The 21680-nt window shown below is 46.0% G+C and overlaps 1 protein-coding gene across 2 annotated transcripts in view; it reads right to left on the bottom strand.

Moving 5' to 3' along the window:
- The window catches only part of Itgb5 (integrin subunit beta 5), a 112437-nt gene that overhangs the window by 34852 nt on the left and 55905 nt on the right, over nucleotides 1-21680 (bottom strand). For both annotated transcript variants that reach the window (XM_078044063.1, XM_005338875.4), the window contains exons 6-9: nucleotides 16013-16174; nucleotides 14563-14658; nucleotides 12651-12740; nucleotides 5375-5509 (exon numbers count right to left, since the gene is read on the bottom strand). In XM_078044063.1, coding sequence (XP_077900189.1) covers nucleotides 5375-5509; nucleotides 12651-12740; nucleotides 14563-14658; nucleotides 16013-16174 — 483 coding nt within the window. The remainder of the gene's footprint in view (nucleotides 1-5374; nucleotides 5510-12650; nucleotides 12741-14562; nucleotides 14659-16012; nucleotides 16175-21680) is intronic.

The following is a 21680-nucleotide window of genomic DNA, read 5'->3' as shown; positions in this document are numbered from 1 at the left end:
TACCCCTGATTGGATGGGACCATAAGTCACTGCCTGAGCCTCCACCACTTCTGCAGGAAGCTGCAAATACGAAGAAATGAGATGCACATGAGCCAGCTGTCCCCCACTCCCCAAACAGGCCACAAACGCATCCCCAGGCCAGACCTGAGATACCTGCTGAGAGTTGAACACTGTCTGCTTTTCCTAATCCCTCTTCTCCTAGTGAGTTCCAGATTCCTGTCTAGCTATCCCTATTCCTGGAGGGGTAGTGGTCCTTAGCCTTCCTAACCTGTGGCATCTAAGAATGGAACCCACCTGCCAAACAGTGGCCAGGCCTCTTAGCTTGGCACTTATGTCCTATCAGTGTGGCCTGGGAGCCACTCTCCCCTCAGTCCCCAAGCCCCTCCTTTTACCTCCATGGAAATCACCCTCAGCTGCAAAGGGCGACACTCTTCACACCCAGCAGACTCATCTTGCTGCTTTGCACCTGCTACGCCCACCAGTGGGAACACACGGGAGCACCCACCCTCCCTTCCTATGCCTCCATCCAGATAGCACCCTCTGTGATGCTGGGCCTTTCTTCCTTGGGGCTCCTGAAGCACCACACCCTCTTTGTCATGGCCCTGGTCATGATACGGGGTTGATTCATCTGCATGATGCCTCTGTGCACAGGAACCTGAGCCCCTGCTTGTGGGCCTCACCTTCACCTCCTGGGTGAGCACAGTATTTGGCACAACATTCAGTGAACACAAGTGGATTTCGACATCTTGGACATGTTCTGAAATGTGTTTCCTTCAACAAATAGCCACAGGGACATACCCACATACTCACTCGGCAGCACACCTGGTTGCCAAAGACCCACTGTAAACCCTGGAGAAAGATCAGCCAGAGAGGAGGGACATCTGCATTCTGGGAGGCTAAAAAAAAAAATCACACTGATCCCAACTGGAAGTGCACCCTTACCTCATCTCCAGGATCAGAAAAATTGACAGACCCCTTCTCTTTCAGCCAAAAGGGGGCAGGCCCCCTGTCATTATGGGCTGGCCTCCTGGGCATGTGCCATGAAGTCCTGCTCAGAAGGTTGGGAGCTTAAATTTAGGCTCTGTTGTTGGGGGTCTTGATATTTCTAATAAATTTTAACATAAACTGTACAATTTCATTTCGTACCATGTCCCACAGACTTTGTAGCCAGTTCTGCCCCCCACGGCCTCCAAGGCCCTTAGTGAGCTCGGCCCTCATGGTCTGTGGCCTGATGTGGCCCCTGTGAGCAACATCATGTCCAGTTCAGACGAGCAGAGTGGCCGCTGCTCTGTGCCAGCCTGTCTTCATCTACAGAAAACAAAACCCTGCAGCCCTTGCAGCAGAGCCAGGGGCCATGTGACCGTGGCCCTTGGACTGCACTACAACACTGGGACAGTGAGAAGACACAAAGACCCAGCAGGGAGGCTCGCCTCAGGGCTGCCGCTGTTTCCATAGGGCCACGGCTATTGGATCCCAAAGGCAGAATGCCAAAGGTGCCAGCGTGGGAAGGGGCACCCTGCTTCTTTATTATTGTTTCAAGTGTTCTCAAAATCATCCCATTCCCCAGAGGTTTTTTTCACTGTCGTAAAAAACTTCGATTTAAAATCTTTTTCTGATTTCTGGTCAATGCCTATTTTTCTGAAGTATCCCAGCAAAAATCAAAAGCTGTCCACCCACTACAGTGTCCATGCCTAAGTGGCCTCTTGGAAGCTTTTACTTGCAAAGTGCATGGGGCCTGGGGGAAAGGCCTGAGCTGTGGCGCTGCACTGGGGTCAGTTTCTGATTTGAGTCCAGGTGTCTGCAGCTCACTGGCAGTGGGACTTCTGGCCAGTTTTCCAGGCCCCTCTTCAAGCCTGATTCTTGCACACTGAAGTGGAGAAGTAAAAGCTACCTTGCAAGCTGCTGTAAGAAGCAGGGAAGGCAGCAGCAAAGCCCACCCCACCTCCGCTACTGGGCGCCTGCCAGTTCCCATTACAGGGAGGCTGATACCATTCCCTTGGCAGGAGAGAGACTATGGTTAGTAACAGGATGTGGCCTGGAGAGGAAAGATGTTGGTTTGGGCCATGGGTCCAGCACTTCTTAGCTGGGTGAGCTTGGGCAAGCCACTCCCACCCCAAATCTCAGGCTGCCCATCAGCAATGAGTGTGTACTTCATTCCCCGCCCATGATGGATGGCTGTGGGAACTGACTGTGATGAGGGGCACAGAGGCGCTCAGGAAATCACTCTCTCCTTGAAGGCTCCCATCCATTATCATATTTCATTCTGAGGCACATCATTTGAAACAGGTGAGAGCAGGATCATGGGTATTAAAAAGCTCAATAAAGGGGCGAGGCACTTGCCTACCATGTGAGAGGCACTGAGTTTGAACCTCAGCACCACATAAAAATAAATAAATAAAATAAAAATAATAATAATAAAAAAAAGTCAAAAGGCTCAGTAAAGGTAGTGTAGGGTGCTGGCTACAGAACCAGAAAGCCCTGGTGATCACTTAAACTCTGTATGCCATGGTTTCCTCATCTGTCAACGTGGATAACAATGTTATCCAATGTCCTCCTCAGGGGGGAATCGGTGGTGAACACAGAACTATTCATTGTCTAGTTTGTCTCTGGTCCTTCTTGGGACTTAATGTATTTCTCTTTTGGCTTCCATGGGGACCCCCAAATCTTAATGATTTCCCTATTTTTTGCTTAAAGCAGCATAAGTTGGCTGCTTTAATGACTTCATAGTCATTATCAACACACACCAATTCCTTTGACCTCCCTGATTTCTAGTCAACTCATGAGAGTATTGATTGTCACTTTTCTTTTTGAAAACACTTGGCCATTGATTTCCACATGCAGTCTGACCCAAGCAAAGAAAGGTGGCACCATTTCTCTGGGCTTTCAAAAATAATGCAATCCCAATTGGCATCCCCTACCCTGTGCCTCTTTTTGTTTATAAAGCAACACTAGTTATACACATTAAAGCCTTGAGCCACTACAACCTGCTAGACCTTTTAAAACTACTATCAAACCATGTTCCCTTTAGCCTAAATGTGAACTAAATATATTAATCCTGAAGATTTCACTCCAGCTCAGTTTTTTTTTTTGGGGGGGGGGGTAAAATCTTATTTTTTTCCCACTTTATGAGATAAGCTGTTTTCTCCATCTCTGTGACCTTCCCACATTTGATAGGCAAGTTTCCCGTGAGTTAACTCATTAGTGAGCACAACAGACAAGAGACATCTGGAACCTCAGTCAAGTCCTCATAGAAAACACGTTCCTTCACTCCGCAACAAGTCTGCCTGACTGTGCTGTCATCAACCGCATTATTTGTCCTACTCATAGGATGTCATTAGAAACATAGGGCCCCATGTAGCATGTCCTTGCTTATAGATCCCAGACCTCTCTCCTGTTGTAACTATTCCTCCAAGTAAAGGACTTGTTCCAATGTGTTCCTCGTATCATTCTTTCGCTTTGATGACACGGTGTAGCAAACATTTCATACCCAGATCCACAGTCATATGTTTTTTTCTGGTCATTTCTGCCCTTTTCCACTTTCTGAATTGGATTTTTGTATATGTGTGTGCCGTGCTGGGGATTGCACCCAGGGCCTTGTGCATGTGAGGCAAGTGCTCTACCATTGAGCTACATTCCCAGTGATTTTTTTATTTTGAGAAAGGGTTTAGCTACGTTGCTGAGGCTGGCCTCAAAGTTGTGATCCTCCTGTCTTAGCCTCCCAAGTAGCTGAGATTACAGGTATGCGCTACTGTAGCCCACATAATCATCTCTTTAAACCCTACAACTTTAAGGCTTTAGTGTTTTTTTAAAATTCATTTTGATTGAGTGATCTTTATAATTGATCAAAACAACATCAATACATTATAATGTTAACAATTATAAAAATAACAATTAAAATTTTAATGGAAGTGTCTCTTTAATGAGATCAGGTCTTTCCCCCAAAGAGTTGATAGGTACGTAAAATAACATTACTTATCGCTAAAGAAGGCAGGAATCACAATTATATTTCTATTTTTGTACAGATATAAGCACAAAAAAAACTTATGTGCATAAATAGGAAGATGGAGATGGGAAGAGTTTTTGTTATGGTCATGGCTTCTTGTTCTACAAATGCTTTCCTCTTTCTTCCTTTTTTCTTTTATTTTTCCCTATGAATTCCCTCTGAGTGAAATGCTATCATTTGTAATGACTTATCTGACATCTTGATTAGGCCTTTTTTCAAGTTTGTTGAAAAGCCAAAGACACTTGTAAATAACCTATCTTACACAACGATTTGTTTCCATTACCGAAGTAAAGAAAGAAAAGGATTTGTTCCCCAGTCATTAGAGATCTTGACTCTCTCAACTTCCATGTCATATTCCAAGTGTCTCTTTGTTGGGGTGCGTCTGTTGAGAGATTTGGAAGGGGTGAGAGGCTGGCCTGCATGTTGTGAGTGGGCAAAGGGCAATGTGAGAGGTGGCGGGGGAAAGATCTTTGGTGGAAAGTGAGAAGACCACTGCTGGGGTGTGAGCAGCCTAGCGGCCACACTCATGTCTCCTTGAGTCAGGGGAGAAGTCAGCTCACCCACGCTTTGGCCATGATTAGTGCTTACATGTGCCCTGAGGACAGAGTCATCTATTTTTAAAAAGTCCATATACTTTTTCTAACTAGATTCTCTGAATTATGGAAGAGAATTTTCCTTCACTCCCTTCTGACATTCTGAGCAACAGATCTCCTGTTCTTCCCCCAGAAGCACGGACCTCCTGGTGGGCAGCTCTCCATCACCACTCTGCCACCTCAGCACCAACATTGGCACGTGTTCTCAGCACCCATAAAAGCTCTTCCCGGCTCCCACACTCAAGTTCTTGGTGTGGCATACAGCAGTCTGTCTTTACATACATCACTTACATGTATTATCTGGCAAGCCACCTGTTCCCCCAGTACTGTAGAGCCAGCCATTCATCTCATCAAATCAGAACACGTGGTTGGCTTTTTTCAACTTTTACAGAAAGAAAAAGCATGGAGCAGATTATGTATCCAAGGCACAGAGTAAGCTCCAGGAGAGCAAGAATGGAGGCTGGGTCTCTCTCCAGGGTCCACTGGATTGCATCCCTGTGGTGCTCAGAGGATAAAGGTTTAAAACTCCAGGGGCACAGTGTCGTCTTGAGGAAGGCTGAGGTGGCAGTGCACTGAGGGTGGTCTACCAAGCAGGGCTCCTTAACCAGCACACCTGGGACTGAGCGTGAAATGCAGAGCAGGCTTAGGAAATGCCCCAGGATCCTCAATTGGAAGACAGAACACAAACTCCCAGAGGACAACAGTAAGTACAAGTCATTAGAATCCCAAGACTAATGGCCAAGGCTAAAGAGCTCATAAACCAGAGGTGAACTCTTACCGTGTCCCCAATCTTCAGGTCTTCACACTTCCTCTGTCCTGGATAGGATACGCCATCTTGGCAGGTGGCAGTGAAGAAGAGATTGAGATCCTCAGGCTGATCCCAGACCGACAGCTCCACCTTAGACCGGATACTCTGAACAGAGGGAGACAGCAAAGCCCAAACCACTTAGTAAAGGCCACAGCTGAGGTGACGTTGGCGCTGGTTTTTGGATGCCACATGGCTTCCTCTAACCCAGGAGGCTTAAGCCAAGGAAAGAGCCAGCAGGCTTGGTCCCCTGCCCTCCCCCCTTTCTCTTCTCTCTATACCCACACACCATCTTCGTGGAGCTGACTTGAGGTCTCCCTCAATGAGCTTGGACACATTAATAATGATCTATCTGCCAAATTCTATTAGTATCTGCTTCAAAAGGTTATATTTGCTCTCCTGCTTCCATCTCCAGAGTCACCTCTCATCCCCCACCCCAGCTTCACAGGTACAGTTTCTAAAAATCCCAGCATGTGCTCTCTAGGATTTGGGCCTTTTCAGGACCAAGATAACAATCCTTTGATCATTCCGCACTCCATCCAGCACCTTATCATCCTGCAAAACCAGTTCGGCAGGCACTTACTCCAGGACCCACCCTGTCATCCTTCACACCCAAGCTTGCCCCCACATCAGATGAGGCCCTCCTTCATGAGTCTGAAACTACATTATGAGAGACCCATCTTCTGTGTAGGTTAAGATGGTGCAGGAAACAAAAAGCAAGTCAAAATGATTTACTGGAACAGAAAAAATAAAAGACTGAACACATCAGGTATCGGGAGCATCGGGGGCTCTCGTTCATCTGGTTGGAATGTTAGTTGGGACAGCCCTTTAGAAACCATTAGGCAATATCTCCTAAAGGTCAGGCCGTCCTCAGACCTAGCATTCACCAGAGGATTATCCCCAACAGAAGGGTTTACATCACTAGCAGACCTAGGCAGAAATGTTTATAGCAATACAGTTTATAATAGCTAAAACCCGGAAACTACGCAAAAGCCTAGAATAGTAGAATGGATTTAAAAACCTGCAGTGTTTTCACATGGTAGGGGGCCTTACAATAATGATAATGAACCAAATTTAACTACATGCAAGGACAGTGACAAATCTCTTTTTTTTATTTTTTTTTTTTGAGAGAGAATTTCAATATTTATTTTTTAGTTCTCGGTGGACACAACATCTTTGTTGGTATGTGGTGCTGGGGATCGAACCCGGGCCGCACACATGCAAGGTGGGCGCACTACCGCTTGAGCCACATCCCCAGCCCCGTGACAAATCTCATGAATGTAACACTGCCTGAAAGAAGCCAAGACACAAAGGCTTACATGTTATATGGCTCTATTTACAGTCATAAAGACATTTTGGTTCACAACAGACCACATATACTAAAGTGGTCCCATAAGATTATAAGAGCTGAAAAATTCTTTTTTTTTTAAGAGAGAGAATTTTAATATTTATTTATTTATTTATTTTTTAGTTTTTGGCGGACACAACATCTTTGTTTGTATGTGGTGCTGAGGATCGAACCCAGGCTGCACACATGCCAGGTGAGCGCGCTACCGCTCAAGCCACATCCCCAGCCCTGAAAAATTCTTAATACACAGTATTTTTACCATACTTTTTCTATGCTTAGATATGTTTATATACACAAGTACTTCATTGTTTTACAACTGTCTACAATATTCAGTTCAATAATAGGCTGTTCAGGACTGTAGCCTACAGCAAGAGGCCTCGGTATGCAGTAGGCTCCATCATTTGCCTTACGTAAGTACACTCTATGATGACTTTTGCACAATGAAGAAGTAACCTAAGGATGCGTTTCTCAGCATATGTCTTTGTCCCTGTTGTAAAACAGTGTACAATTTGCTGATCAAAAACAGGTAAAACTTATGGTTACCCTTGGCAGACAGAGAGGGACTTCCTGGTGTTGGAATTGTTCCTGTGTTTTTGACCCAGGTGCTGGATACTCAGTTTGTGAAAAGTTCATGTGATTTTCTATGTCTGTTGGTTTTGAAAAATTGTCTTTGAAAATCTCTAAGGAAGATGTTACTCTGGAGACCAGGGGCCAATAGAGTAATTGGCTTGTATATAAGAGTCATATTTTATCAGACATTAAGAAAACAATCATCCTAACACTAAGCACTCTGAGCAGAGCAAGACATCATACTCTGAGAGACACATGGAACCAAGACCAGGCTCCCATGGTCCTTCTCAGGTGCACCCCTGGGAAGCACAACTGTCGAACAGAACAGCAGGCAGAATTGCCTCTTGTGGGTTTTCTTTTCTCTTTCTTTTTTTTGCTGAGCATATAGTGTTAAACTTGAATAAGTGAAATATTCAGTTTTCCAAACAAATTAACAGCTTGTTGAAAATACTCTGCACAAAAAAAAAAGTCTCTCTCTTTGCAGCCAATTGTTTAAGTGCTTCTACACTCTTAAAAATATGATTCTTCTCAAATCTACTACCTCTTGTAAGTGCCAGCTTTAGCTGATCAAGGGTTACAAAGGCAATACTCAACTCGGCATTCTCTAGCTGAGCAGCTGTTTGCAGATCTGTCTTCCAACTGTATGTGAGTTGGACGCATACCTCTCTGAGACTCAGCACAAGCGCTTTTTGAATGATGGGATGGACGAAAGAATGAATGTTTTAATAGGGGCTAAATGACTTAGGCCAAGCAGATGAAAATTAAACTTATTTTTAAAGACAAATTAAATTTTAAAAAATTTATTTATAATTGTTAATAAGTATGAGGATGAGATAAAACAGCATACCATAAAAGAGTTAGGTAGACCAGAGCTACACCCAAAATTGAAAACAGTCACTTGAAATATGAGGGCCCTGTGGTCCAGCAGCAGCAGACTGTTGGAGGGAAGCACCGGCATTTCCCCACCGAGATCTGCCAAAGCTGCCAATGATCTGTTAATGGAGGACTTGGCAAGAGGAGAAAGAACACCAGGAATGGGGACTCCTACTCTGTGGTTCAGTAACTGCAGCAGGATGGAGATCCAGTCCTATCCTCTACTTAGGCCACAAGACCCTAAGCTTGTGCTCTGACCCGAATTCCTGCTCCCCACAATGCTGGGGAGTCAGAAACTCTTGAGATGTTAGAGGTAGCAGAAACCATGGAGATGATTGAGTTTAAACCTCTTGCTGAAAGTAGCAAAAACCAAGGCCCCGGTTTAGCTGCTGGAGGCACGTAGAACCAGCAGCAGGCTCTCTCCATCCCCCCGGTAGGCACCCGAACCCTCTCAGCAGAGACACACTTTTCTCTGTGGAACTGCTTCTCTGACTTTGGGAAGTGTGTACCCTGGTTGGAGGTATGGGTCGGTCTCCCCCAAATGGGTGAGTTTCTGGAGGGTGGGCTGTGTTTGGTTCACTGCTACCTTGCCATGGTGTAGCATGATGCCTGCCACCCATCAGGCCATTAGGGTACCTCTGTGGACGAAGGAAGGAAGGGCAAGACATAATAGAGAATCAAAGCTGCAGGAATCAGTTCTTACGCAGGAAGGCCTTTATATGTGGCTCATTGGAACTCAATAAATTCCTACCAGACTTCCCTCTGGACATAATTCCTTATTCCCCTCCTAGGAAAAGGAGACAATGTCAAGAATGTCAGAAGTTTAAAGCCTATTCTATTACGTACCCGGTCAGGTTAGGTCACATCTGTAATTGCTTTAAGTCAGGCCAGCTGTGCAGTGGGTGGAGCAGACTTTATGGCAACAACCAAAAGAGAAACATGTGCCCGGCTAGGGGAAAACACGCCACGGCTCTGATGTCACTCCACATGCAGCCCAAGTGGTTTCCCGCTCATTCTGTCCTCTCCCACTTTAAAGAGACCCATGATTTCTGTCTGAGTCCTCCTCCCCCTTGTCTGTGGGGCATGCTGCTGGCATCTGTGAGTATGGACCCGGGGCCTGTGGCTGAGCCCTGAGAGAGAACCTCTCACCAGGACCTGCTCCAGGCCAAGTTCCAGGCTGCCAAACTCCCTCAGGAGGAGGTGGTGATTTCTCACACTGAAGAATTGAGGACAGCAAGAAAAAAATGTATAAACCCACGAGCTGACAGATGCACATTACAAAAGCTGCATGCAACAGGCTGCTTCCACAAGACACTGCCTTACACCTTCCCTTGGCGCTCGGCTCCCTCCTCAGCAGGCCAAATACCACGGCCACCTCATCTGCTACATACACTCAACCCAACCTCAGAGTGGCCCACAGAGCACTGGCCAGCCGTCCAGGGGAGGGAACAGTCAGCACCCCCGCTTAGTCATGTGTTGTGTTGACTCACATGAAATCCACCACAAATTACTCCAGGGGAAGGTAACACCGGAAATGCAATAGTAAAGCAGAGCTGTGACCAGACCCTGGCCAGAGAGCAGCAGGCGAAGGGCTGTGGAGAGCCTCTCCTGCTGGCCAAAGTGCACCCCACACACGACAGCCAGGGCAGACTCGCATCCAGGGCAAGTGCCAGGAGCCTGGAGCCCAACCTGGGCCTCCCCACTGCCACCCGACAGCAGCAAGAGGATGGTACCTGAAGGAAAAACAAAGCTCCCTTCCTACTCTCAAGTCTCCTCACCCTCCAACACGACGCGGCTGGCACCCGAGGGGTGGGAATCCCTCCACCCCCGACCCACACACCAGGCAATCCTCCATCCAGCCGTGTGGCCTGCAATTCAAATCGATTCAGTTCTGACACTGTCTACCTGGAGACAAGTGTCAGATGCCACAGGTGGGGGCTCAGTTCTATAAGGACCCCCACACACTTCGGATGTCAGTTATAAGTGGTAGATTAGTGATTAATCTCTGACCCACTGGCTATAAATCTGAGTTCTTATCCAAATTATGCTAGGTTCATGTATGAATATACCACAATGAATCCTGCATATATATGTAATTATTATTCACTAGTTTAATAATAATAATAAAAATAAAAGAGAGATTAGTAGAACAGAACAAATGGACTCCTGAATAGGGAGGAGGAAGGAAGGAAAAGGGAAGCTACTAGGGAATGAGATTGACCAAATTATGTAATGTGCATGTGTGAATATGGCACAAGGAATCCCACTATTATGTATAATTAGATTGCACCAATTATAAAATAAAATTAAAGAAATAAATTAGGGTTTCCATGATGTCTTCCTCAAGTTCAATTAATGTATTAGGATGGGCTTTAAGAATGCAGGGAAAAACCTAACTTATGTTTACAGGTATGTTAATAAAAGCTATAATAAAGGATATATGATCCAGTATGTCCATGCTTGTGTGTAATCTCCACACAAGCATGGACATCCAGATCCCCTCAGCCACAGGAAAATGCTGATGCACAGAGCTTTCCCTGTTTCTGGCAAACTCCACCCAGCCAGTTCTATGGAACTGTGTGTCATCATGCTCTCTTTATCAAAGCCACAGGGGCAGAGGGCCTGAGCCCTCACCAGGAAATACTCTGAGGGAGCCCAGGAGGTCTGTCGGCTGCTGGTGGGTCTGAACTTGAGCTGAGGATGGAAATGCAGGGAAGGAGCTTCTCCCCAGAAGCCCAGCAGGAGTCTTCTCAGTACCCCACGGAGCCCAGATGAGGCTGCTCCTTTGGTCATGATTCCTTTAGTTCAGTGTCCAGCGCTTGAGACCTGAGAAGCTTCCAGTGAGGAGAGATCCCAGGAAAGAGGTGACCTTGCAGGCCTGGGTGTTCCATCACACTCCCTTCTCAAAGCCCTCTCAGTATGTGGTGTTGCAGCAGATCTGCGGTGCCCACATAAACAAGCAAAATTGTTCTCCCTCTTTCTGAAATGCAAGCCAAATTACTCACTGCATAATCTGAAAACCACTAAAGTATAAGTCAATTTGGGAAACACTGTCTCACTGGGCTCTGGGCTCCGAGGTGGCCACTGGATCTTGTGAGGATTTAAATGTCAGAGGATGTTAGTATGTGGGGAACTTAGTAAGGGAGGAAGAGGACCCCAAATTATCGCAGGATATGGGCTGACATGACCAGGAGGAAGGGAGGGCAAACTAGCCAGAAGTCCTCAAACTGCCCAATCTGCTGTCATTAGGCACTGGGTCTCAGAGAGACAAAGTGCCGCGCTGGCTACACCCTGACTCTAAGGTCCCTCAGTGACTCCTGGTTTAGCTGAGCAGCACTTCGTAACTCAAAATAGGGCCACATCTGTAGGTGGACAAAGTCAACACTGGGAAAGGCAGGGTTCCAAATTACTCATTCATAAATCAGTCACTACAGGGAAAGCAAGATGATTCTTATCACAGATATGTAATGCCTTACTGAGAGGTTCCCAGGTTAGCCCACAAGTCTATTTTATGTAAATTTGGGACTAATAGTGTTACTTCATGATACTTTATTTCAACAGGCTGATGATTCTGAAATCTGATCTAGAAATTACCCCACCCCTGAGGGCATGGCGGGCACTGGATGCTGCAACCATATTGGGCCTAGCGGGGAGGGGATGGCCAAGGGAACATACTTCCCAGTACAAAAAAATTGTGCTCCCCATTTCCTCAGGGAAGATGGGTCGGAGTCAAGTGTTTCTTGGATGTCGTGAACTGAGGGAAAGGAAGGTGGGAAAAAGAAAGATTTGGGAAGTGATTCCTTGAATGATTGGCTTGAGATATGGAAGTGACTCCTAAATCATGACCATGAACTCCTGCACTTACACTAGAGCCATGTGCCCAAGATGAGTTACAACAGCAGAATCTCATGTGCCATTCAGAATCCCTCTGAAAGGGTTCAACTGCAATCAAGTCTTCAGTGTGTGGGCAAAATGATATTGATTTTTTTCTTGTGTCCCCTTTGTCCCTGTTAGTCTGCAGTTCTCCGCTGAGTCCTACAAGGATAAGGAATTCCAACTGGCCTGCTTGCTGTGAGGCAAAGGTTGGAACACATGCCTCTTGCTTCTCACAGCCTGCAGCTGTGGCTAGCGGACGCCCTGCTGGCCTCGCCCAGGGAATCAACGCTCTGCAAGACCATCTGGGCAACTGGATGGGTGGAGAGCACCAGCACACACCCACAAGAGGTATCAGAACTGGAGGTGACCCCAGGCTGTGGGCCTGAGTCTCACTGAGCCACTTGCTGGCTTACTGGGACCAGCCGAGGATGAGAAGGTGGAGTCTGCAGAGGGAAGTAGAGTCAGAGCAGAGCCGAGTCCATGAGCATGACGCACTGCCCCCCTGAACCCACATCAGTCCCCAGGCCCTCAGTAGGAGTGAGCAGGATGGAGGAGGCCATGGGGGCCAAGGCACAGACTTACATTGTATGCATTGATAATCAGCTGAATGATGTTCTTGGAATCTCCATGTAAAATCTCCACTGTGGTCCCAGGTATCAGGGCTGTAAAATTCTTGAAAAAGAAAGAAGGGAGTAAGTCCATTTTGCCTTCCGTTGCATCAGAGTGAATACTCCTCTACTGACCAGAACACTAAGGGCCCGGCACTCGTGGGCCACCCTCCTGCACCACACATGGGAGCAGCTACCACAAGGGAAGGTGAGAAGAACTGGTGCAAGGACCGACTTGCTGCAGTGGCTGAGGAATCCCAGCCCCTGGGGACCTGTGGGGAGAGGCTGACAAACCTGCTCTAAAGCACAAAGTCTTGGAGACCTTGCCCCTCTGGCCTGTTAGGGACATCCTCTGTCCATCCTCTGAGGAGGACGAGTTTTTCTTGCCTCACTCCTCTGGTCTACACAGGTGACCCCATGTTCGACTTCCAGGATATACTCTCTGTCCCCAGGAGTGCAAAGGGCAAGTTTCCCAAGGGTCTCAAGTACACTTTCTTTCCTCAATAGGAAGCTGAGGACCAACAGGGTGCCTTCCGGAGGACCTCTGGATTCCTCCGAGTGTGGTCTTGGGACAAAGCAGGCAGCCCTGAAGGACTGGCTGCCCTCTTCCCTCAGTACTAACTCCTAAACTCGGCTCTTGTAACAGGGATGGAGCAGCCACTGCCCTCAGCCTGCAAAGTCCCTTATATTTTTTTATTTTTTTTAGTTTTTATTGCATGTAACATACTCCCTGGCCTCATTCATGTTCCATATCAAAAAGTTACTGATGATGGCAATCTGACAAATCCACTTTCCAAAAACAGAAAGTCCACATTTATGGCATTCTGCAGAGTCCCTATGAGCCACTTCCCTGAGCCAGGGGACTTGGTTCTGGGAAAGGATGGCTAAAGCTGAGCAGGATTTCTTTTCTCTTCTCATAAAACATCTGGAAGCCCACGACAGTACATACCCGTTAATCCCTCTAAAAACGTACTTTGTAAAACGCATCAGCCTGCCATTTTCCAAACAAACAAAACAGCAACAACAGATTGTCCTCCCTGTTTTCATTGTCTAGAACAGTCTCACACTAAAAGAAGCTCAAGAATTCCCAAAGACACCTGTGGCTTTTCACCAGGGATAGTCTTCATAAGAGTCATAGAAAGACAGGATCAGACAGGATTCTTTGTGGATATTTAGGGGATTCCTGGTGAAGTTTCCTAACCTCTCAGCAAAAAGGACATCAGAAGTGAGGGTGGGCTTCACCTTCAGCTCACAGAAGTTGTGTATCTCGGGTTTCGAGTTCAATGTGTGACCTGCCCATGGTGTCAGGAAAGAGTGCTCACAGGGGGGCTGATGACGATGACAGGACAACCTGGGAACAGTCTCATTAGATGGAAAGGACCCCTACAGATGGCTCCGTGCCATCAGGACATTGGCTGTTCTCTTGGGGAGCTCCTATCCCAGACGACCCGCTGGTCTCCCACTCTCTGCTAGTGAGGCATAAGGAATGCTGGAGTAGTGATGCAGGCTGCTCGCTTGAATATTTAAGTGCACATCTGCACTTATTTCCCTTCCCTATAGAGTATGCCCTTCCACGTTTCCATTTCATCAACAGAAAAGTGGGGATTCACGCCATTTTCAAGGATTCTCTCAGAATCAAACTGGATACCATAAGTTTAAATTCCTTGTAAAGATATTCACGGCTGTGTGAATGCTTGAGTTTTCCTCAATATTAAGATTTTTTTCCACTGGATCAAGTCAGAGCTACACTGCGCTCCTCCTTTGTCTCTCGCCACACAGAGCAGGGCTGGGAACAGGCCTTACCACTCTCCCACCCAGTTCTAACCTCCCTTAGAGTCAGTGAGGCCCCAGAACCAGGCTGTTCCCCAACCCACCCTAAGGCATACCTTGTAGAGCATATAGTGGTTTTTCGTCACTGCAAAAATGAGGTTGATGTTGTTCTCTGCCAGCTTCTCTCCAAGCAAGGCAAGGGACGGATAGTCCTAGGGCCAGGGCAAATCAAGGCTGTGACACTTGGGATGAGCTGAGAGCCCAGCACCTGCTCCAACACACACTCAGCTGCTCCACATTTACCACGAAAAGGAAAGGTTTCCCTCAGGTGGCCCCTCAGAACCCTCAGTCCCCAGTGGCAGGTCCTGACTGAGGGACTGTGCAGAGGCACCAAAGAACCCTGAGATACTTGCTAGACACCCCAGAATGGTTAAATGAGGACTGGGGCTTCTCCAGGCTGCTGTGTCTCCATCTTCCAGCAAGATGCTAAGGCCCCAGGGAGAACAACCACTGTGTCCTGCCATCTGCCTTCAGCACTCTGCGCTTCCCTCTCTGCCCTAAGACCTTCCCTTGCCCTATTTTCCATTTCCTGTGCCCAACCACAGACCCTGCTCATAGCTCCAAACAGGAGGAGGCTGCTGACCACTGGGCTAAAAGCTGGCCATGGGGTGGGATGCAGAACCAGGAGGCAGGAGGAGGCTGAGAAGCAGTTAACAGGGTCCTTAAGGATTTTAAGGTCTGCTGAGGGGCATAGAGGTTGCTATCAGCTGAGGTCCTACAGTCTCGAGTCTTTTCTCCAGATTCCACCACTCCTGGATAATTTGGAAGGCTTCAACATGATCACTTCTTGAAACTGGAGAAAAATGGGCTTGTCTCGCAAAGAAAATTGGGAAGAACTCCTTCCTGGCCAGACACCAGAATGGATTTAGGAAAGAAGAAGGTACAGATTTCTGGAAAAGACCACATTGTATGTGTGGCAAGAGCTCGAGAGTTGTTGGGGCTGGGTAATGGGTATGCAGGGGTTCGCTGTGCTTGTCTATTATTATATGTGTTTGAAGTTCTGTATAAATTCTTTTAAATTAAGTGGCTATTGTCACAGGCTGTTGGGAGTGGAGGATTCCTGAGGCTCCTGGTCCAGCAGTCCACCTGCTGCCCCTCTGACACTGATAGGGAACTCACTGCCTCGGGGCCATTTCTAGAAGCTAGGAATCCTCCCTGTAACTTCCATCCCAGTCGTGAGCTCTGTAGGAAACCATTCCTCACATTCCTAAAAGATCCCCTCTGCCCATGGTCTATCCCAACTCCCCCGGTTACCTTCTTCCTCTACCAAAAAATCTCCCCACTTGGATATATAATGGCAGAAAGATGAACCTGCTACAGAAATCCCTGGGAAATGTCCCAAGTTAATGAGGAGTTCCAGAAACCCACTTGGAGAAGAGAGAAAAAAGGATGAGACCAAGAACCCACCAAAGGCCAGTGAGGACTAAGGGCCAGAGGAAGGATCAGAGGCGGGGTGAACAGTTGAACCCCGGGAAGGGTCCCCCTCGGAGCCTGTCTGCCCCTCACCATCTGGTTGGATGCAGTGTACTCGTTGGCCTCATTCAGATGACACTGGCCATCATGTGGCTGCACCAGGCCCCCCAGTTTTCCATCCAGTGCGATGTGGGGCACATCGTCCGTTGTGAACACCAGCAAGTGCAGGGCGTCCTTTCGCCAGCCGATCTTCTCCTGCAGGACAGAAGGTGGAAGGTCAAGAGTCCTCCTGTCCAAGCCTTTCCTGGGGCATCCGTGGGACACTGGCCCATGTCCAGGGCTTGTAGTCTAATCGCAGGCATGCCCTGGCCATGTGCCCCTATGGCTCACTCTTTAAGCCTCTGGTAATAGGTTCTGCAGAGGCTTAACAGACCTACAGCCTGGGCCCAGGAAACCTAGATGCACACACAAATCTCTAAGCCTTTGCCCACACAAGCTCGTGTGCCTGGACCCCACCCCACCCCAGGTCATCGCATTCGTCCTGCTCCTTTCAATGACATCTCCTTCCTATCTGCCCCTCTTTCACCTCACCTATTATTCCTTCCCCAGATCCACTCCAGCCACCCCATCACATGCTCTGGCTGGGTTTGTCTGAGATAATAGTTAAATAATGGTTAAATAAACATCTCAGTCCTCCAGTTAGACATGAGTCACTCAGGACCAGAGTTCAAATGAACAAGACGGGGAGACAGGTCTGATGTTTGAGGAGTTGTAAGAACTGCCATCTATTCTGGTAGATGTAAACCATTCCAATTATTAACAGAAGCATTTCCTGTCTCAAGTCAGCCAGATCAGCTCTTTTCCTCCTTCCTGCTTCACTAAATGGAATTTATCCAATCTTTTTTTTTTTTTTTTTTTTTTGGTACTGAGGATTGAACTCAGGGATGCTTTACCACTTAGTCACATCCCCCACATTTTTATTTATTTGTTTGTTTGGAGACAGGGTCTTGTTGTATTGCCAAGGATGGCCTCAAACTTGTGATCCTCCTGCCTCAGCCTCCCAAACTGCTGGGATTATAGTCATGCACCATCATGCCTGGGAATTTACCCAGTCTTTGGGCTGTACCCTTGCTAAATGCAATCTGTGTGGCAAGGGAAGGACTCTATTTTTCACATCTGTCACTGTGGCCGCAATGTGGCACATAAACACTCCCAGTCATTATGATCAGAAGAAGCTAGACTCTGACACAGAGCAACAAACAAGTGGTATATATGGCCACTTCTTACTGAGAGTGAAAAGGCATCCCAAGATGTGTTGGCAGCGGGGTGAATGGATGCGGGACTTCAGCACTGCCCAGAGTCAGCTACCTGTGCACCTCTAACACTGAAATAAGAGACTGGGTCACAGATGGAACAAGTGGAATGCTATTGCTCTTACCCTGCAGATGAGGAGCCAAGGGCATCAACCTCTCTCACTCGTTTCAAAAGTGATACGGAAAAAGCTTGATGAGCTATGATACTGTCTTGCTCCAGAAGCAGCTTGGCCATGGAGAAATACACCACCAAATGTCAGGGAACGCAAGGGAGAGAAGGGGTTGGACGAGAAGCCAGTGAGGACTGGAAGCCGGGGGACCACTGTGAACAAGGACCTCCCTCTTTTGGGGAGTCGGTTTCCTAGGCCCTCAGCATTCACCCAATATACAGCCACTCATCTCCTGCTGTATGCCAGGCCCCACAGAACATCCTGGGTACAGAAAAGCTTGCTCCAGGTCTCAGAAAGTTGAAAGCCTCAACACACCATGGTGAACATGTCAACGAGGGCAAATGCAAGGTGGATGGAAGCCAGGGAGGACAGGAGGACTTCCAAGGGAAGCAGAACTTAATGAAGAGGACATTTTGAGGAAGCTGAAGGAAGAAATAAGGAGGGAGAAGGCCGAAGAGGGGTGGGCATTTTAGGGACTAGCAAAATATAAAAGAGAAAGAAGCACAGCAAGGAGGTGGGACCCAGAGGTAAGCCTTGACAAGTAGAAGTTGGGATGTGGCTCCTCTTGGCAGCACTGGCAGGGGTCACAGCGAGGTTTCTGGGTTGCTGCCAGTGTTCTGTCGCTTGACCTGGTATTTTCATTTTGAGAATATTTCTCAAGATGTACTCTTATATATATAGTTTATTGAGTGTATATTTATAAAGAGTTACAAACTTCAAAAAGAAATAAAACAATGTATCACAAGCCACTGAGTATGAAAGTGAGGGGACAAAAGGCTTGGGAGAGAAAGCATAATGAGAGAGCTTTTGGACAGGCAGGGCAGCCCATGCCTGTAATATCAGGGACTCAGGGGGCTGAGGCAGGAGGATTGCAAATTTGAGGGCAGCCTCAGCAATTAGTGAGCACCCTGTCTCAAAATCGAAAATAAAAAGATCTGAAGACTTAGCTCAGTGGTAAAGCACCCCCAAGTTCAATCCCTAGTTAAAAAAAAGAAAAGAAAGACAGAAAGGAGAGAGAGAGAGAGAGAGAGAGAGAGAGAGAGAGAGAGAGAGAGAGAGAGAGAGAGAGAGAGAGAGAATGTGCTTGGCAGGAAAATGTTGATTTATTAGCCACAAATCATGTACTAAAAACAGTGTAAGATAATAGAAGATCAACCTTCAATTTGACAAAATGTATTAAGAACCTTACAGAAAATTGAGACCTAAAGAAATGGACAGAGGTATCAGTTTCACGATCGAGGAGTTAACAGTGTTCAGATGTCATTTTTCCACAAAGGGACTCACAGACCTGACATGTGCAAATAAAAGGAAAATTACTTTGAAAGTGACACATAAAGAACATTTCAGAATGGCCCTGGGAGGCCAAGAAAGGGGCAGCACTGTGCAGGATTCTACCTGCTGCCTAGGAATCTACCCTCAGACTCACTGGCATCCGGACTGGCCCGAATGACCTAATGACCGGACAGCTACATTGTGCCCAGAGGCTCAGAATGCATATCAAGAGGTTGAATTCTTGTTTTATTAACACTTCCATCCTGTTCATGATTCTTTTCTTCATCTTCCAACCTCATGTAGCCCCTGTTCCTCTCAACATTCAAGAGCTCGTATTAGCTCCCATTTATTCTAGCTTCCAGAGAACACTGATTCAGAACTAATCTGAACCTGTGTCTCCCAAATGGCAATTTTGGGTACTAGGGATTGAACTCAAGGACACTCACTACTGAGCCACATCCCCAGCCCTTTTTATTTTTTTATTTTCAGAGAGGGTTTCACTAGGTTGCTTACAGCCTCACTAAGTTGCTGAGGCCTAGCTTCAAACCTGCAATCCTCCTGCCTCAGCCTCCTAAACTACTGGGATGATAGGCATGTACCACCACATCCTGGCCAAATGGCAATTTTTAAGAACCCAAATAAAGTCCTTTTTACTTTTACAGTTATCTGAGTTTGGACTGATCCACACACAATCACAATCAAAAACCCAGAAAGCCTTTTTGAGAAAATGACAAGCTAACTCTAAAATTTACATGGAATTGTAAATAATGGAGACAAGCCAAACAATTTTGAAAAAGAACAAAAAAAAAAAAAAAAGGAGCAGTATCATCTAAGGTCAAGACTGATTACAGAATTACAGCAATCAAGACAGTGTGCTACAGACAAAATGCTACCCTCCCTAATCTTGTACTGCCTCAGTGACCCAGCTGAATTTCTAACCCACCCAATCCTGTTCATCTTTGAGGAAGGTTGCCTGTAGGCCAGAAGTTCCAGAGCCAGCGAGGTGGACAAAACTGTTTGGATCTATGACCACCAGACAACCTCTAACTGCACTATAATCCATCTTCTTAATAAATGACCCCCACCCAATGCCATGACAGTTAACAATTGAATTCCCAACCTGAAATGAGCTGAGAAGTTGATTTGCAGGTTTATCCCCCACTTCTCCTGTTCTTGACCAGAAATAAACCATCTTTCACTGTTCAATTGTGCTCAGTCCTGTTATTGGTTCCATGATCTCAAGAGGGAAAAAAAGACTCAGTTTGGGGCCAAAAAATAGGTAACAAAATGTATGGATACAGAGATCAGATACAGACCCACACATGTTTAATTTGGCAGGATACTGGACTCATTAGACATTCATATGCAAAAAACAAAAAAAAAAAAATGATGAAATTCAACCCACACAGGTCATGTACAAAAATTAACTCAAAGTTGATCATAGAACCGAAATGTAGCTTAAAGCTATAAACTTTAAAACCCTTGTGACTTTGGTATGGGCAAAGATTTCTTGGACTAGACAAACTATGGGATAAAAAAATTGATGAATTAGACTTCATCAAAACTAAAAACTTCTGTTCTTTGAAAGACATAATTAAGAAAATGAAACGACAAGGCACAGACTGGGAGAAAATATTTATAAAAGGGGCTAGGTTGTGGCTCAGTGGTAGAGTGCTCCCCTAGCAAGTGTGAGGCCCTGGGTTCAATCCTCAGCACCACATAAAAAATAAAAAAATAAAGACATTGTGTCCAACTAAAAAATGAATGTTTAAAAAAAGTGTTAAAAAAAGAAAATATTTATAAAAGGTTAAAAACTAATAAAGGGTTTGTATCCAGAATATATAAAGAACACTCCCAAGTCAATAAGAAAACAAACTATATTTAAAAAGTGGTCAAAAAATTTGTATAGATACATCACCAAAGAAGAAACATGATTAGAAATAATGTTGTTAAGGCTGGCCTGGAACTTGGGATCCTGCACCTCAGCTTCCCAAGTCGCTGGGGTTACAGGTGTGTGCCACCACCACTCATCTTAAAAAGGATGTGTCTTTTGACTCAGTGATGCAACTTCAGGAGAATCTATCCACTAAAAGCTGTATGAAATTACACCCCAAAATATTTTTATTAATAGTAAGAAAAAGGCAAACTCATGAATATCCTTTTTTAGGAAAAGGTAAGAAAATTAAGATATCCCCTGCATAGGTGTTAGAAATTATGTATAACAAAGTGAAGACAAAAACTCAGCACTACAATTGTATTGTGATTACAAACTACTGTGAAAGAAGCATAACTCTCTATTTAAAAGGGAGAGAGAGAAACAAACTACACCATAGAATTGTAGGGGTTGAGATTATGTGTAATCTCTTTTATCTTTTTTCCATTATTTTCTGAACTGATTTAAATAAACAAGCACTACTTTTGCAAGACTGGGCTTTAATTGCTGGTTTTGTCACTGAAGTTTTTCCGTCTCCATTTCTTCCACGCCAGCATCCTGATGGTCTTTTGGGAACATACACCATGGGAGCAGCAAGGGGACCGAACAATGTGGAATGCCTCATGATGAGCACTGGAATTTTGCTGCTGCCCCTGACTACCTGTGTGACTTTGACCCACTTATTTAACACCTCAAAAGCTTTTCTTGCCAGTAAAACAGGAATAATAATAATACTTAACACAGACCGAGCATGCCCTGATTCCATTTATTCTTTACTACAACCTTGGTGAAGTAAGTCATAGATTGCCATCTTATAGATGAGGAAACTGCTGCTCAGAGAGATGAAGTAATCCACCTACTGAACTAGCAAAGGCCAGAAAAGCCAGACTGAAACAGCAGGCATCTTATCCTCAGAGCTAACCTAGCTAGAGCCAATCGTATAGGGAGAGGAGGTCATGGGTGTGCACAATAAGTCAGACAATCATACAAGAGCCTGGCACACGGCAAGCTTGCAACTAATGACTGCTGCATCCAAAATAAATGTTTGTTGAATGGAAGGCGGCATCTGGAAT

This window comes from Ictidomys tridecemlineatus, chromosome 3 (assembly GCF_052094955.1).
Source record: "Ictidomys tridecemlineatus isolate mIctTri1 chromosome 3, mIctTri1.hap1, whole genome shotgun sequence".
In the NCBI taxonomy this organism is placed as follows: domain Eukaryota; kingdom Metazoa; phylum Chordata; class Mammalia; order Rodentia; family Sciuridae; genus Ictidomys; species Ictidomys tridecemlineatus.
The sequence above is the reverse complement of the archived record's forward strand: the minus strand, read 5'-3'. Positions and strand labels throughout refer to the sequence as shown.